Below are 16,685 nucleotides of genomic sequence, written 5' to 3'. Positions count from 1 at the left end.
CATTTTTTTTTCGCATATCCTATTTTGTGATTTGTCCCGTCCACATGCTTGAAATGGCCGTTTAGCCAATTATATAAGACCATTTGACATGAGTTTATAATAGTTACATACTCCAAGTTATAATAAGAGCGGTGGATTTACGCAAAGGCTGAGTAGGCTAAAGCCTAAGGCGGCAATATCACGATTTAAAAAAAATAGGGCTGAATTATAAACAATAAAAAGATAAATAGTCATATATTTCCAACAGGTAAGTCACTCAAGTACAGGAAATACCAAAATAAATAAATCTTTATGAAATTCATAACAAAATTACTTAATTTATCATAACCCTAACCTAAACTATAAAATAAGTAAATAATAGAAAACAGTAATAGATCAAATTAACCTTGCTAATTATTGCTTTCAAAGAATCATAGAAAATATCACAATGTGTACAAGGTGGCTCGAATTCCACGCGCATCGTGGGGATTTCGGAAACCGTAAGAGATACAGGGTCGGTTAAATGGAGGCAAAGTTACGCGATTTGATGCTCAATAAAATGCCGTTTTGCGTTTTAAAATATTCCGAAGATATTCGAAGAAAACCGGAATTTTCAGTTTTGGTTTTTATTTTTTCCTGGCTTTGTTTGTTAAGATAATTCAAAATGAAAACACATCACAATGATGATGGTTTCTGGCGACCATCATCAACTTATTTTTTTTAAATACGGACTTGATTTTGTTTTCAATTTAATTCAATCCTTTCATCACTTAAAACACTATTGATCGTCACTTTGATATTTGCCGAGGTTTCGTACAGAAAATTCTATGACCAGAATATTTCATATTTATTTAACAATAATATAGCCCTAAACTACATTTATTTTTAGGTGAGAAGGTAAAAAAAAGAATACACTTACTACATTTTCGTGATGTTTTTAATGCAACTCATTGATATCTAACAGCGAAAATTGTTTTATTAACAGAAACTATCATGAATATTAGACAAAAGTATACAACAAATCAGCTTACATAAACAATTTGTATACTACTATACGATCTTGATACCCATATTAAAAATATACATTATTTAATCTTTATTATAAGTGTTCAAAAAGATAACCCTCTGCCTCGATGCGTTTTCTTGTTTCGCTTTGTATTTTTTTAAAATTTTCCTGTTCAAGAAAAGCTGCTACTCTCTCGATACATTTTTTACAAAACATTTTCAGTAGCAATTGTTTGTATATTTATTTAGCAGTTTATTTCCATATAAGTGTAAACAAGTATTAAATTACTATAAATTAAATAACAAAAAGAAACAAAAATAAGGAAAACTTAAATTGCTATAGTAACAGCATGTATATATCAAAATTAAAGGAGATGTAAATTAACATTAGAATGTGACAAGGGAAAAAAGGAAGAGAAAAGGAATTATGGTAACTGTTGCTGTTGGTTTGTCAGAGACAAAACTAGATCCTTTATGGAGCATACAAATATGTCACAGGTTGATGATACTGAATTAAAAATTCTGCACATTTGATATACGGGATCCTGAAACCTAATGTTAGTTCTGGCGCGATCTAAAGCAAAAGTGATATTTGCTCTAGAAGCAAATCGTGGTACATGAAATAGAATATCGTTTAAGAGAAGAGGAGAATTTATTTGATTATTGACCAACTCCATAAGAATGTTACAAAATGACATGATACAGATCATGATCATGTCCCCTAACAGGATATATTCCATCCTCACGAAACATAAGAAACTTTAAAACCCTTCTCTGAACACTCTCGATGTAGCCAACATGGCATTCATAGAAAGGACACCACACCAAGGAACCGTATTCCAGTCTTGATCTAACAAAGGAAAAGTACAATAGTTTTATTGAGTTTGAGTTGTTAAAGAGTTGGCTATTTTAAATGACAAAACCCAGAAGTTTCAACGAGGAGGTCACTGTCTCTTCAATATGTGGCACAAATGTGAGCCTATCGTCGAATAGAATCCCTAGATCTTTAATAGAAGTACTTCTACAGAGGATTTGATTGTCTATATTGTAATTAAACAAAACAGGATCCTTGGTTCGGTGAAAGGAGATCACACAGCATTTCGAGATATTAAGACATAACTGATTTCGACTGCACCACGCCCTAATTAGGTCCAAGTTACTCTGTAAGAACAAGCAGTCCAAAATACTATTGATAACCACCTCAACCTCATTCCACCTCAACAAACTGATATATTGGTGGACAATTATCTGGAACTAGATACTTCGTTGTATTTGTAAATTGGAACTTTAAATAATTTATATGTATGTAAGATATATATGTATATTTATGTATCATTTTGATGTAAGATGTTTTAATAATGGTTGTATTTTGTCTTTTCTGAACTGTGAATATGACTTTTCTTCAGCTGGAGAACTTTATGTATGTATAATATGCTTTGTACTGAAAAAATAAACAATATTATTTTATGTAGACTTTATGTCAGTTACATACATAATATAGTTCTTATATAGATTTATTTTTATGGTAATTATTGAAATAAACTTTGTTTTTCTGCATTAGTAAAACAATTTGCTATTCTATATGTTTATTTTTTAGAGAATTTTAGGTTTTATTTTATATATTCTTATTTTTATTTTATATTATTAAGCTACATTTCGCTTAATACTTTTTCTATATTTAACTAAGGAAATAAAATTTAAATATGATACAATTAGCTTTTTAATTGCAGTTCTTGTCGTAATGATATCTGGGATATTATAATTTAAATAGAATTTTGGATTTTTCATACTCTTTGTTCTATTTAGAAGTTTAATTAGACAAATTTCCTTTTTTGCAAACTTTTTTTATTATATAACAGTTTTTGGTACACAAACTGCAAACAGAACATGTCCCAGACTATATTATTATATTACAATCAAGGGCGTCGCCAGCCGGTAAGCTAGGGAGGGGCAGCATGAAAGAACTAAAGACAAAAAACAAAAATTTTAATTAAAAAAAAATAAAAACCGAACAAAATATTTACATGAAAATCAATTGAAACATAATCTTCTAGGGTTCTTTGCGTTGAATTCGTTAGTCACTTTGTTAACAAAATCGTCCAAGTTTTTAAAAATGTGTTGCCTGTGTACACTCATCATAGCGAGGCCATTGAGTCGAGTTTCAGCCATGGTGCTCCTCAACCAGGTTTTGATTCTCCTAAGGCTACTAAATGACCTTTCTGCTGTACAAGTCGTACATTACCTCAACAAGGATCTGTAAAGCCTTCTTAATTTCAGGAAAGAAATCATCAGTTTCCTTGAGGATGTCCACAACACTCATTTTGACCGATTCTGGTTTTTCCTCCCATATTTTTTTCCAAAGCTCTATCTCATTTTGGATATTTGTAACAGCGTAAACATTTTTAAATTCCTCGCAAGCCTCTTCAAGTTCTTCCAAAGAAATGTTTTTCATTTGCGCAGGATGTAGTTTTGACAAAGTAAATGATGGTCTATTTTCTTCAGAAAACCTTATTTCTAGGGAATTTATAATTGAGTCCAAATAAGGAATTGTTATGGACCTGCGCCAAAATTCTGAGGGGCTTTTTGATGGGTGGTTGCTACGGTGTTGTTATCTTTCAGCAGTACGTGGTATTGATTTCACATCCAATCCAATTTTTTCCGCAATAACAGAAGCATCTTTGAAAATTTCTTCTGTTATTTTCTCGGGATTCTCACGGTGGTTTTTGATCAGTTTTAAAATACGACCAGTATGCTGTGATGCCTGAACTGCATCCAAGGAGACTGATTGGAGCACGTTTACTGTTGGTTCTAAAAGAGCGGAATATTTAGCTATCAATCCAAGGCTAAAAATAAACGAAACTTTGAAAGCTGCAGCTTGGAGCTGATATGCATGTTTCCTTGCCCATGTTTCTAGTGCCTCCATTATATCACAAAAATTCTCTTTAAAAACTCTGATGCTCTTGTATTTCTCGCTCCACCTTGTTTCGCACAGCTTGGGAATATTGGGTATTAATTTTCTTCTTAGAACCGATTCACGAAAAAATGTAATTATATCTTTGATGGCCCCAACTGTATTTCGGATCTCCGGCAGAACATTCAGATCATTGATTACCAGGTTGAGTTTATGTGACGAGCAATGAAAAAATAGTGCTTTCTTGTATTTTTTACGCAAAATAGCCTGAACGCCACCTTCTTTTCCAGACATCGTGGAACAACCATCGAATCCCAAACCAACGCATTTATCTGGATCGAGATCCTCTTTCGTCAGGAATTCGTTTATTGCCGTGGCAATCGATTTAGCGTCCAAGGCTGTAAGCTCAGCAAATCCGAGGAATACTTCTTCAATGTTGTTGGTTTCCTCATCAAAATATCTTATGCCAACTGAGAGCTGTTCAATTAGCCGGATGACTGGTTTAGCGTTAACCTCTAGGCCTCTCTGGCGACGCCCTTGATTACAATTTGTATTGTATTATAAATTAACAATGTTAATTATATATTATATTAGGATACTTGAAATCTTGTATTTTTATTTTCCAGATGATGGTTAAATAATATATTTTTGTGTACATAAAATTATAGTTGTGTTTTATTTTTTTACGTGTAATTTAAATGGACATTATTGCTGAAGAAATATAATTTATTGTAAATGACATATGTGTATCGAGGACATTTTTTGAAGTAGAAAAAGTTGTTTAATGGTATGACGGTATTTTAATTCTTTTGATTTTAAAAGTAAAACTTCCAGGTTATCTTCTATACATATTTGCCCAATTTAGAAAACCACATTAAATTGCACCGTTGATTGAGAAATTGGATCTTTGTCCCATTATCAACCCAAGTCACTATTATTTTTGTTGTAACATACGAAATATAAAAAAGAAATGTGTAAGAACAAGTATTGATGATAATCTGTTTTAACCGCGTGGAGTACCCGCAGGTTGTGACATTTAATAGTTTTCTAAAGTTGGGCCCGTCTTAGAATTCGAATTTCCCGCGCTATATTCAAATTTGCTGCCGGATTTGACCACGTCTTCTTTCAAACTTGATTGGTTAGAGGGGCTGCCAATAGTTATGGGTCAGAAATGTCAAAATTAGTTCGAATTATGGCACCTTAAGTAGAGGGCCAAAATTTCTTTGCGGTAACACGGCAACCCGCACTTCTCTATATATTTGTGTTCTATGGCTAAACGTGTCAACTATTTCGAAAACACTTTTTGGGGAGCTGTCAAACAGCGGCTTAGATAACGTGTATACCCTTAGACGAGATAAACTCTTTTTATCTCGTCTAAGTTTATATCTATGTTAAGGGTCAAAACCTTAGAAATATGATGAAGGTAGAATATGCATAGACCACTGCGCATCCAATTTTAGGCGGATATATAGGGGGCCACACATGCAATGCGGCTATATTCTCGCGAAAGAAGACCATACTGGTGCTGGGCGATGTTTATCGATTTTTTGAATCCTCGATCTTCTTGATCGATGTTTTATTTATAAACACTACCCAGACCCAGACTAAGTTTTAATTTTGACCATCGATGTCCCAGCACTAGCCCATACAAATGGCCGCCATGGTCATTAGACAATCGGCGCAGGTCTTGGCCCATTCTACCCTTTCTCTATTTCGATGGTTAAAACATATGCATCTTCTAATATTCCAACACATTACTACTAATTTTTTGTCACGAGGTCCAGTAGCAACCCAAACCAACCAGACTATTGCGCAAACGTCACGTTTACGCGTGCGCATTACACGGCCTACCTCGAGCCGTTCCATCGTGAAAAATGTCAGACTTTTGTTTGTGTCATTCCGGGATTTGTCAGAGTTCTCCAATTTCCTTTCGCCATATTGGATTCCGAACTAACAGACAAAAACCGATTGAGAAAGAGCATTACTTGCAAATAAACCACCGATAAACCGTCTGTTAACGTTTACGATCGTACCGGTAGAGCGGTAGAACAGAAATTCCCACACTTGGAGGTAACAAGGTATTAATATCGGTTCGGATATCCTGTGGAGTGACCGTTAACGACCCCGACTAAAAATGGCGTGTGCAACTTTGAAGAGATCGCTGGATTGGGACTACGTTTTGGGGAGGCCGGCCAAAAGGAGGCGCTGCGCCCCCTTTTGCACCAGCCCCACGCAGCGCGGCGAACGATCGTCCTCGAGCAGCCCCACCAACAGTCCCATGTGCAGCAGCAGCTCTCAACCACAACAACCGTCCGTTTTTCCGGACGTTATGGCCCAAAAGCTGACGCCAGGTAAGTTTTTAACTGTTTTTCTTTTTTTTCCTGTTAATAAGTCATCTAATGGACCCCCCCATACTAATTAAATAAATATTAAGCTCATTATTTTTTTTGTTTGTTTATAAACTGTGACATCTGTCAACAGCTGATAATAAAAAGGTGCCCAAAATGGTTGAATGGAATGTTTTATTGTGTGAATAATTTTATTTTTTCAGTTTTATAGCTTGCAGTATTTGTAATATGAATATTAATTTTATTGGTGCCTTGTAAGCTTTGCAACAGGAACTTAACAGCAAAAAATCAGTGTTTCAAGGCCTTGCTTATCTCTTCCGAAGATATATTGCATGTCTATCGTAATTAGAAGAAGTAAGGGCCATTGACAACAGACTCACATTCAGTAAACACATAGATGAAGTTGTAAAAGCATCATTAAAAACTCTTGGTTTTATCATTAGGTCCACAAAAAAGATTTTCTGAATTTGGAAAGTCTTATTGCTTTATATAATAGCTTGATAAAACCTAAATTGCTTTATGCTGCAATGGTATGGTTCCCTAACTATGAGGTACACATTGACAGGCTCGAGTATGTACAACATAAATTTTTAAAGCATCAAAGCTGATGGTTTTTATCCCTTAAACGTTGTGTCATACTAAGCAGCCAACTTTTTCTATTTAAATTCTGCTGCAATAAAATTGATGCTCCCGACCTTTTGGGTGAATTACATTTTTTGTACCTCCTATGCACAAGGTCAGTTCAATTTTATCTTGAAAATACCCGTACCAACTTAAGCAGAAATGCTCCTTTATACTGAGCCTGTTCATGGTTTAACACACTAAATAGTGAGAATAATATTGACCTTTTTAATGCTCTACAGCTGCTTTTAAAAAAAGGTGATGCAAGCATTATCTTCTGCAGCATAAATTATTTGTTCTCAATTGATTACAGTTAATTCATTAAAATTCTTGATTTGATCAGTATTAGGTGGGCTGCTATTTGGGTGCTTTGGGTCAATTTTTTTCTTTCTATTTTAATACTCATAATTGCTTTTGGGTGTGTTTACTCTTGTTATATGCATAGTTTGTTTAAGTTTGTTAGTTGAGTTGTATTTTTTTTGTTACTATATTACTTATAATTGTCTTTTGCATTGGGATTTTCCTGTTAGACAATAAATGAATTAAATAAAAATAAATAAATAAATATAATCCCAAACTGTAAAATTGTGTATCATCAGTCTTGTGCACTAAGAATCCTGGGACTATACATTACCAGTGGAAGCAAAGGTCTGGTTTTGTGTCCCACATGTAAACGGAATGATGAAGTAAAAAAATCAACAAACAGTATGCGGAAAGGATGTGTCTCTCACACTTTTGTAGATGTACTCATTCATATACATGGTGGATTGGCAATCTTAGCAAAAAATAAACATGAAAAAGATTTCATACCTCAGTGTGATATCTGTAATTTGTTGTTTGAAATGCATGTGAAGTCTGTGCTGTGAAATCTGACAGGCTTAAACTTGTAATTTTAATCTGCTATAGACCTCCGTCTGGTAATTTTGATCAGTTTATGTCCTTATTTAAACATTACAAATTTTAACCTCATTATAAATAAGGTTTTAACATAAATTTTATTCTAGGTGATAATAAAAGTAATAAAATTATAGATCTGATTCTGACATACAGTCTTTCACAAAAAAAATTTCTACCAACTCATGGCACCTCATTCATTGACAATATATTTTCAAACTTGGTGTGCTCCAGAGCATCTATTTATTTATTTTATTTATTTATTTATTCATAATACGGGAAAACCCCATTAACTGTAAATTTTACAAAGCAATAATATTTACATAAACAACTTTCATAATCTAAACCTACTTAAAAAATTAATACTAAAGTAAAAAACACCTATACTACATATACTAGAAACAACCTTAATAATTTATATGCAAGAATGTAAATACAAAACTTTATGCACAATTATGAAGTAAGTGACCTCTTTAGATGCATTAAGGAACTTATGTTAAACACATCAATATTCGAATTGTTTAACAAATTCATATACCTATCCATAGGATTGTTAATTCCATAGGATGTTCTGTGGATTGGAATGTTAAAGGTTACATTATGGCGCAACCCGTGATGAGGAACATTAAATCGTATGCGACCCAACAGATCAGGGCAATCAATAAGCCTATTAACGATCTTATATATAAAACTAGCACCAGAAATATTACGGCGTTGCGACAGTGTCGGAATAGATAATTGACTTTCAATATAAGAATAGTCATGGTTCTCAATGACAGTTAAAGTTCTATGAGCACAATATCTCAGGAATTTATGTTGAACTCTTTCTAAAGCATCGATATGAATCTGGTGGTATGGAGACCAAACTACAGAGCAGTACTCCAATATAGTTCTTACTAGGGAGCAATAAACCCTTCTTGTTGAAGAGACTGAGAAATATGAACAGTTTCTCATAACAAACCCTAGCAATTTTGATGCTTTTATAGAAATTGAATTAATATGATCAATAAATGTGAGTTTCTCATCAAAAATAACTCCTAAATCCCTAATAGATGCAACATAATTCAGTGGCTCATTATTAATGAAGTAGTTGGATTGAAACCAGTTGATCCTGCGAGTGAAACTAATAACACAACATTTCCTAGCATTTAAATGAAGATTGTTTTGTTCACACCAATTATTTAGGCGATCCATATCTGCTTGTAGTAAATCTTGATCCACAATACTACCAACCACCCTCCAAAATTTTAAGTCGTCTGCAAACATCAAACACTGACTATACAGGAAACAGTTAACTATATCATTAATAAATAAATTAAATAATAAGGGTGATGTATGCCCTCCCTGAGGGAGACCTGATGTTACGCTGATAGGATCAGAAAAATGTCCACCTACCCTGACCCTTTGAATACGGCCAGTTAAAGAATTCTTAATCCAACTCACAAAATCAACATGAAACCCTACGGAGATCAGTTTTGACAGAAGAATTTGATGATCAATACGATCAAACGCCTTACTAAAATCGGTGTATATAGAATCAATTTGTTTATGATCCTCTAATTTACTCATAAGATCAGATTGGTAACAGATCAAGTTAGTGGCAGTAGACTTATTCTTGCAAAACCCATGCTGTGAATCTGATATTAAGCCTTTGCATAACCAAGAAAGTTGATTAGCTATGAGGCTATCAAAAAGTTTAGGTATTGAAGATTGAATGCAAATACTTCTATAATTATCTATGACATCCCGACGGCCAGCTTTAAACAACGGCACAATAAAACTTTCCCTCCAGGCAATTGGAAATGTGGATGTTTGTAAGGAAGCATTAAATAGCAAAGATAAAGGAATGGCAAGAGTACATACACACTTCCTCAAGAGAAAATTCGGAATCCCATCTGGGCCTGCAGTAATCTTGTTAGGGAGAGAGCTAATACCTTCAAATATATCATATGTTAAGATCTTAGTAATGTTTAAATTTAAACCATTAGCGGGAGCATTTTGCAGCTGATTATTATAACTTATTATTTATAACTTCAATATTCAAGAACACAGTGCAGTGATAATTGATTTTCCCAACAATCTTTCAAAAGAAAAGGCATCTAGAAAAACAATATAACCATATACAAGAAATGGCCTTAACTTGCTCTTTGTCTTTATATTCTTGTAAGCAATACAAATTGGGATTTCTTGAATTGCAATAGCACATCAACTGAAGATAAAGCACAAGTGTTTACAATTGAATCTTAATTGGTTTAATGATGAATTAGGAAACCAAAGGGAGGTTTTAAACCGTGCATCAGAGCTAGCAAATCAAAATAATTGTAATTTGCTAAATGACATAAAAACACAATTAAGGCGCTCATACCATAAAAGTCTAAAGAAAGCAAAATCAGACACCTACGATAATTACCTCAAAATTACAATCCAAAGGCTGTCTTGGATGTAGTATGTGTAAACTCCAATTATTAAAAAGTTAAAAACAGACAGAAACACAATTATCTCCTGAAGTTTTTAATACTTTTTTTACTGAAATTGCATACAACATTATAAATAGCCTACCCCTGTCTCAGAGAACTGCTGAAGAGTATTGTATTCAACATACACTACAGGCCAAAAGTGAAGAAACATTTACAAATTTAACAATAACATCTTAACATACAAGATATTATTTTACATTTTTAGTAGAAAATATTTAGCTCTATTATTGCAGCATAAAAACACATCCTTCTTGTTTGTATTTACCTTATCAGTTGATCAAAAAATTATTTATGCTATTTTATGGGGACAAAAGTGAATAAACATTCCAAACAAATCTTATTTGGTATTTAAAGTGATTATTTATCATTAGTTTGATCTTAACGTTGAGTGTTAAACTGTTATATAAGATTTGTGCAAAATGCCTCGCGGAATAGATCTGAGTATTGATCTCCGAAAATTAATTGTTTCAAAATTTCAAGCTGGTGTAAAACAAAGTGAAATTGCTAAGCAAATTAATCGTAATAGATCTGTAGTTTCAAAAACTATTGCTGCTTTTAAAAAATATAATAGTGTGACTCCGTCCAAGGTATGGACGGCCAAGGTAAACGAATAAAATTATTGAGAGAAAAATAAAAATGTTGGCAACAGAACATGCCATTATACCCGCCACAGAAATTTATAATGAAATACCTGGGGTTTCGGTATCTGTGCGTACTATTCGTCGTCGTTTGACTGAATTTGACTCCAATTTGCACAGGAACATCTTGATTGGACAACCCAAAAGTGGAAAACGGTTCTATTTTCTGATGAAAGCAAGTTCTGTCTATTCGGATCTGATGGAATGAAATGGGTTCGTCGTCCTGCCAATACTAGGCTTAATCCAAAGTAAAAACAGTTCTATTTTCTGATGAAAGTAAGTTCTGCCTATTCGGATCTGATGGAATGAAATGGGTTCGTCGTCCTGCCAATACTAGACTTAATCCAAAGTACATCAGGGCAACTGTGAAACATGGAGGAGGCAATATCATGGTTTGGGGTTGCTTTTCTGCATCAGGAGTAGGACCATTAAGAAAAGTTGAAGGAAAAATGGACAGATTTCAATTTTTAAGAATTCTTCAGGATCATATGCTTCCATACGCAGAAGAAAATATGCCGCTTCGATGGTCGTTTCAGCAGGATAACGATCCGAAGCATACCGCAAAAGTAGTAAAGAAATGGTTTGAAGACAACAATGTGCCCCTTATGAAATGGCCTGCCCAAAGTCTGGATCTAAACCCGATAGAAAACCTATGGGACCATTTAGATAGGAAAATCAGACAAAAAAATAAAGATAAATTTAGAAACCAGGATGATTTGTTCACAGCTGTTCAAGAGAAGTGGAATTCCATTTCAGCAGATTATATTGACAGCCTAATGAACTCTATGCGAAGTCGGTGTGCTGAAGTTATAAAAAATAAGGGTTTTGCTACACATTATTAGTCTTTGTATTTGTACAACTAACTAATACATTGTGTATAAAAAATAAATAAAAATAGTGTTTCTCCACAATTTTTTATTGAGGTACTGAAGACTAGAAACAAAATTATATTTAAAAAAAATATATTAATGATCAAATACACTAATATAAAAATAAATACAAAAGACACTTTGTTTCTCCACTTTTGTCCGGTAGTGTATCTCTAACATAAATCTGCAAGATACACATTTCCAATTATTTATTACAGTGCCCTTTTGCTCAAATTTTGTAACAGTTCTATTAACTGTTGATTTTACTGGTATTGGCCTATTCGGAAAAAAAAGCAGCAAACAAGTCTGAAATTTCTCGGTAACTATTGTCTTGGTAAAACCATTTAACCATTAGTACTTTTTCGTTAGTAGTGTAACTCATAGCTAAGTTTTTTAATGCAGTGAACTTATTCTGACCAATTATTTGATGTCCATCAGCAGTCAAGGTAATAAATTTTGGTTGACATACCTGTGAATACAAGGCAATAAAAAAAGACAAATTTTTGGCTGTTACTCTTAAACCAACAAACCAAAAATAATTAAAGGTATTTTGTTGGTTGCAGATTTTGGTGCTCTTTAAATTATTTTAATAAATTTTTTTTTCTAAAATAATTAGGGGAGCCAATATTTGACCCTATTAAAAATTACATGGGATTTCCATATATCCCACCTGGCAGTGCAACACCCTGTATAATGCAGAAATTTGTAAGATTGAATGTCTATATGTGCACAGGGTCTGTTTATACTTTCACAGAAATAAAAATTTAAATATTCTTAAACCATCAAGCAAATGTAAACCAACATTTAGTAATGCCTAATACCAAGGAAACCAAGTATTTAAAATTTGTAGATTATTTAGCTCCTAAATTTTAAAATGAGATACTCAATGACATTAGGTCTATAAACAGGATAAAAATGTTTAACAAAAAGAGCAGAACTCTTGTTACAAATAATTTTGATATGTTTTCAGAAGTTACATTTAGGCATCATTACAATAGTTACTAAGTTAAAATAATCATACAAGATGTATAGACAAGATATTATAAGACTGACATATCCTTTTGAAAGAATCCATCCATATCATCCATATTCCCAAAGAGACCTTGATACAAAAATATCATTTTGTTAAGGCCAAGACTTTGTGTTGTTCTCTTTTAATATGCTTTGTTATTAATATATTATTTAAGTCAATCTAAGCTTTATTGTTTAGAACCACAGAATGTTAATGAATAAAAGAAAACAACAAAGATACACGCAAAAAAGAAAAAAAATTATCTAGATACCAAATAAATTTAATATACTTAGATCCACATCTTCAGTAAAAAAGCATTAAAATAAAACTAAACTTATGCAATAATAAAATAATAAGACAGGCTAAAATTTGTCTAGAAAGTATTCATCAGTGCTGTAGTAAGCTTTTTCCAACATCAATTTCTTAACTCCTATCCTAAGCAACAGTGGAATGATTAAACACCTTCTTACTGGTACATAATAGAGTTTTGTGTTAAAAACATTGTGGGTATGAGCAATTTTATAGTAAATGATGAATGGGTGGAATTTGCATTTATTGAATGAATGATTAAAGAATACTTTTTATATATTAAAAAAGCAGTCTCATGTATAAAAATTGATTGATAGTGTTAATATTTGTAAACTGGTAAAATATAGCTTAAAAGATTTTCTATGGTTAATCAGAGACAAATATCTTATGGCATGCTTTTGCAGTACAAACACTGAATTGAATATTTATAATATTTATTATAATTAAATGGGAGTATAGGAAAATGGCTCATCCAAGGAGTTTTTTTTATTAATGTAATAGATATCATTGAGTCATAAATTAGTCAATCACCCTGAACAGGATTGATCAAAGGTTGGTATTGAAGGTAATACTACTGATATTTGCACAATGAAATAACTTTTAAAAAGGGAAAAAATTCATATTTAATTGAAAAAATGAAAGAAATCATAGAAAAATCACAGATTTCTCTATGATGCATTTCTCTTTCTAACTGATTCTCCTCTCAGGATCAGTTAGTACTTCAGAGAAATGTAAACAGAGTGTTATTAATGGTATCCCCTTGAAGCACCTTGACTTCAAGGCTTTGGATGCATTTTTGGACCCAAGTCCTACTTTCTTCCAACTTTTTGAACATACTATAAATAGAGCTAATAAGTTGCTTGGATTTATCAAAAGAGTTTTCCCATATTCCTGACTTATAAAACTATCCCTAAGGTCATACCTGTTCCTGCAATTTTGGGATAAATGCTCCTAAGTTTTACGTCCAACACTCAACATTTAAAGATTCAGATGTCATTGTATGTAGACAAGCACATCCATGAAAATATTGAGCTTATTACCCACATATCTTAAGAACTTATGTTGAACCAATTGTAAGGAATTAATATGGTGACCACACAAGACAGTTAAAATTTAAATAGGATTTTACTAAGGAAACATACAGAGTTTTAAACACCAATAGATTATTAAAGTCCTTAGTGTTTTTTGTATGAATCCCAACATTTCAATTCAATGCCTTATTGTGACAGTGAGTAATATGATCCAGAAATAATATTTTGGATTATAACACTAAAATCATGCATTCTATCCACTGACTCTGTAATTTAGATTTATAAAGATGGTAAAAATTCATAATTTTTCCTGCTAAATTGGATGTTCTTGCATTTTTTTTTTAACTTTCTATAACAAATACTGAATCATACTGTAAGTAATTGAGAAAATTAGGCAGCCTGATAACTTCTTATATTTTTCCAGAATACATGGCTGAAAGTCTCAAAGCTGAACTTAAAAGATTCCAAAAACGTAGGCAAATGCAACATAATATGATGATGATGGAAAATTCCGACAGCAGTGGAAATGAAGGTTGTGGAGACATGTCTCCTTCCCATCTGGACAAACCAGTCTTCACTTTTAAACAGGTACAGTCTTTGACTTTTTTGCTTAACTAATTCTATTATTTTAATCTTGTTTTATCAGGTTGGAATGATTTGTGAAAAAATGCTTAGAGAACGTGAGTCTGAGATAAGAGAAGAATACGACAACGTTTTAAGCACAAAACTCGCTGAGCAATATGATACTTTTGTCAAGTTTACTTATGATCAGATGCAGAGACATTACAATAGCCAAACTGCCCCTAGTTGTAAGTATATTTATACTTTCTTTGTGTAATGTGTACTAAAATAATATTTGTTTTGCAGATTTGTCATAAGTCGTTTGAAGCAAATCCTATCAATCTGCTGCACAAACTGTGTGCTCTAGCCTACTTTTTTGTATTATATGACAGTTTTTACATTAAAAAAACAGGATAATATGGACAAATAAGGTCATATATGAAAATGCCTTAGATTTATAACAATATACTCTTTACTACAGGCATTTTGTATTATAATATAATCCACTGCTAATTTTGTTATATTCTTAGGAATTGACCATATAATATATTTGTTATTTTTTATTGTAAATATGGTTTTCTTTTTTTTTCTGTTGGTGTGGGGCATGGTTTGTGTTGATATGTAATATTTCTTGAACACCAAGGCAGTGCAAAAGTAAATTTCTGGCATAGGAAGTAAGTTTAAGGATTCTGAAGAAAAACCTGCTATTTTTTAAGACATGCATACATACTTTTATTAATATTAAATTTTTATATTACTCCTTTAATAGTGTATCAAGTAATCTAAAAATAAAATAAGATTATTTAGCGAGTGGTGCCTTTTATTTTGGCATGGCAAGTTAAGGCTGTCCAGCCCTAAAAAATGACTTGGATGTTAATTTTTGGGTGCCAGTTTTTAGCTTTAAGTTTATATATGTTAGATTTTCACACTAAAATAGAGTAGTTTTGTTGGTTTTATTTGTTAAGTGAACATATGTCCCTCAAGATTTTTGAAAGAGTAATATTTTCAGTTTGGCTTACTTTTAGGTTGAATAATTGAAGACATGATGTGGTTTTTCAGTAGGTTAAGGTTTGGTAAGGATAGAGGTCTACCCTAAAGGTTTTCTTAGTTTATATTTAATTTTTAGCCTTTAGTTTACCATAGTGGAGTTTTTATCCTCCATTATCACTGATAGGCTAAAACTATAATTGTATCAAGTGTTTTTGTATTTTTTGAAATAATGTAATTGATCATGTTACTTAATTTTTTTAAATGTAAACTCTGCCAATGTCCAATAAATAACTGTTAATAATAAAGACCTCATATACTGATTAGAAAGCCATTATTTTTAACCTCTTGGTAAACTAGATTGAATAATAGAGAAAATTAAAATGTTCTCTGGGAACTACAACCATGGATCTTAAGAAAAGTATAGAGAGGGAAATTTGGCAGTAGGGTGATTGTCAGATACACAGCTAAAATATTTTGAATTCTGCCGGAAGTAGATGTCGACTTGGTTAATAAGTCCAAAGGTTTTCAAGATAGCCTAAAGACTTGTAATAAATAAATAATTAATCATTGAAAATGATGCGAAATCATAAAAGTAACGTCACAGATTTACTACAATGAATTGTTTAGTGAGAACTTGAACATAATTTAGTAAGTTTTGAAGTACTATATTACATACCAAAGATTCTATTATATATTATTACTTGGTACCTAATTAGAACACGTGTAAAGTGCCCATTGAATTATCTAAGAACTTGTGTCCACACTATTTCGTTCAATTTAAATCTTTACAAAATCATTATGCTAACTATTTATACATCACACTTCAATATAATGAGTTAATTGATCAGTTCAATATTTTAGTCTTATTTACATATGTTTAATGAATGTCTAATAATCTTATCTAAATTTTTCTTAAAATATATTTATGATTACTATTCAGTAATAAATCTGATAGTTAAATACAATAACATGACGTTTAAAAAGACATATATTGCTTAATATGTTTTAGGATACAAACATATTTAAATATGACACATGTA

The 16,685-nt window shown here is 32.2% G+C and overlaps 1 protein-coding gene across 1 annotated transcript; it reads left to right on the top strand.

Annotated features, from left to right (window-relative positions):
- The first annotated feature begins 5,771 nt into the window (after positions 1 to 5,771).
- Positions 5,772 to 15,225, top strand: LOC126744280 (akirin). Its single transcript, XM_050451656.1, has 4 exons — positions 5,772 to 6,246; positions 14,519 to 14,682; positions 14,741 to 14,903; positions 14,962 to 15,225. The coding sequence occupies exons 1-4, from the start codon at positions 6,030 to 6,032 to the stop codon at positions 14,970 to 14,972; spliced, it is 555 nt and encodes a 184-aa protein (XP_050307613.1). The 5' UTR covers positions 5,772 to 6,029; the 3' UTR covers positions 14,973 to 15,225.
- Positions 15,226 to 16,685: the final 1,460 nt, after the last annotated feature.

This window comes from Anthonomus grandis, chromosome 13, assembly GCF_022605725.1.
Source record: "Anthonomus grandis grandis chromosome 13, icAntGran1.3, whole genome shotgun sequence".
Taxonomy (NCBI): Eukaryota; Metazoa; Arthropoda; class Insecta; order Coleoptera; family Curculionidae; genus Anthonomus; species Anthonomus grandis.
The sequence above is the reverse complement of the archived record's forward strand: the minus strand, read 5'-3'. Positions and strand labels throughout refer to the sequence as shown.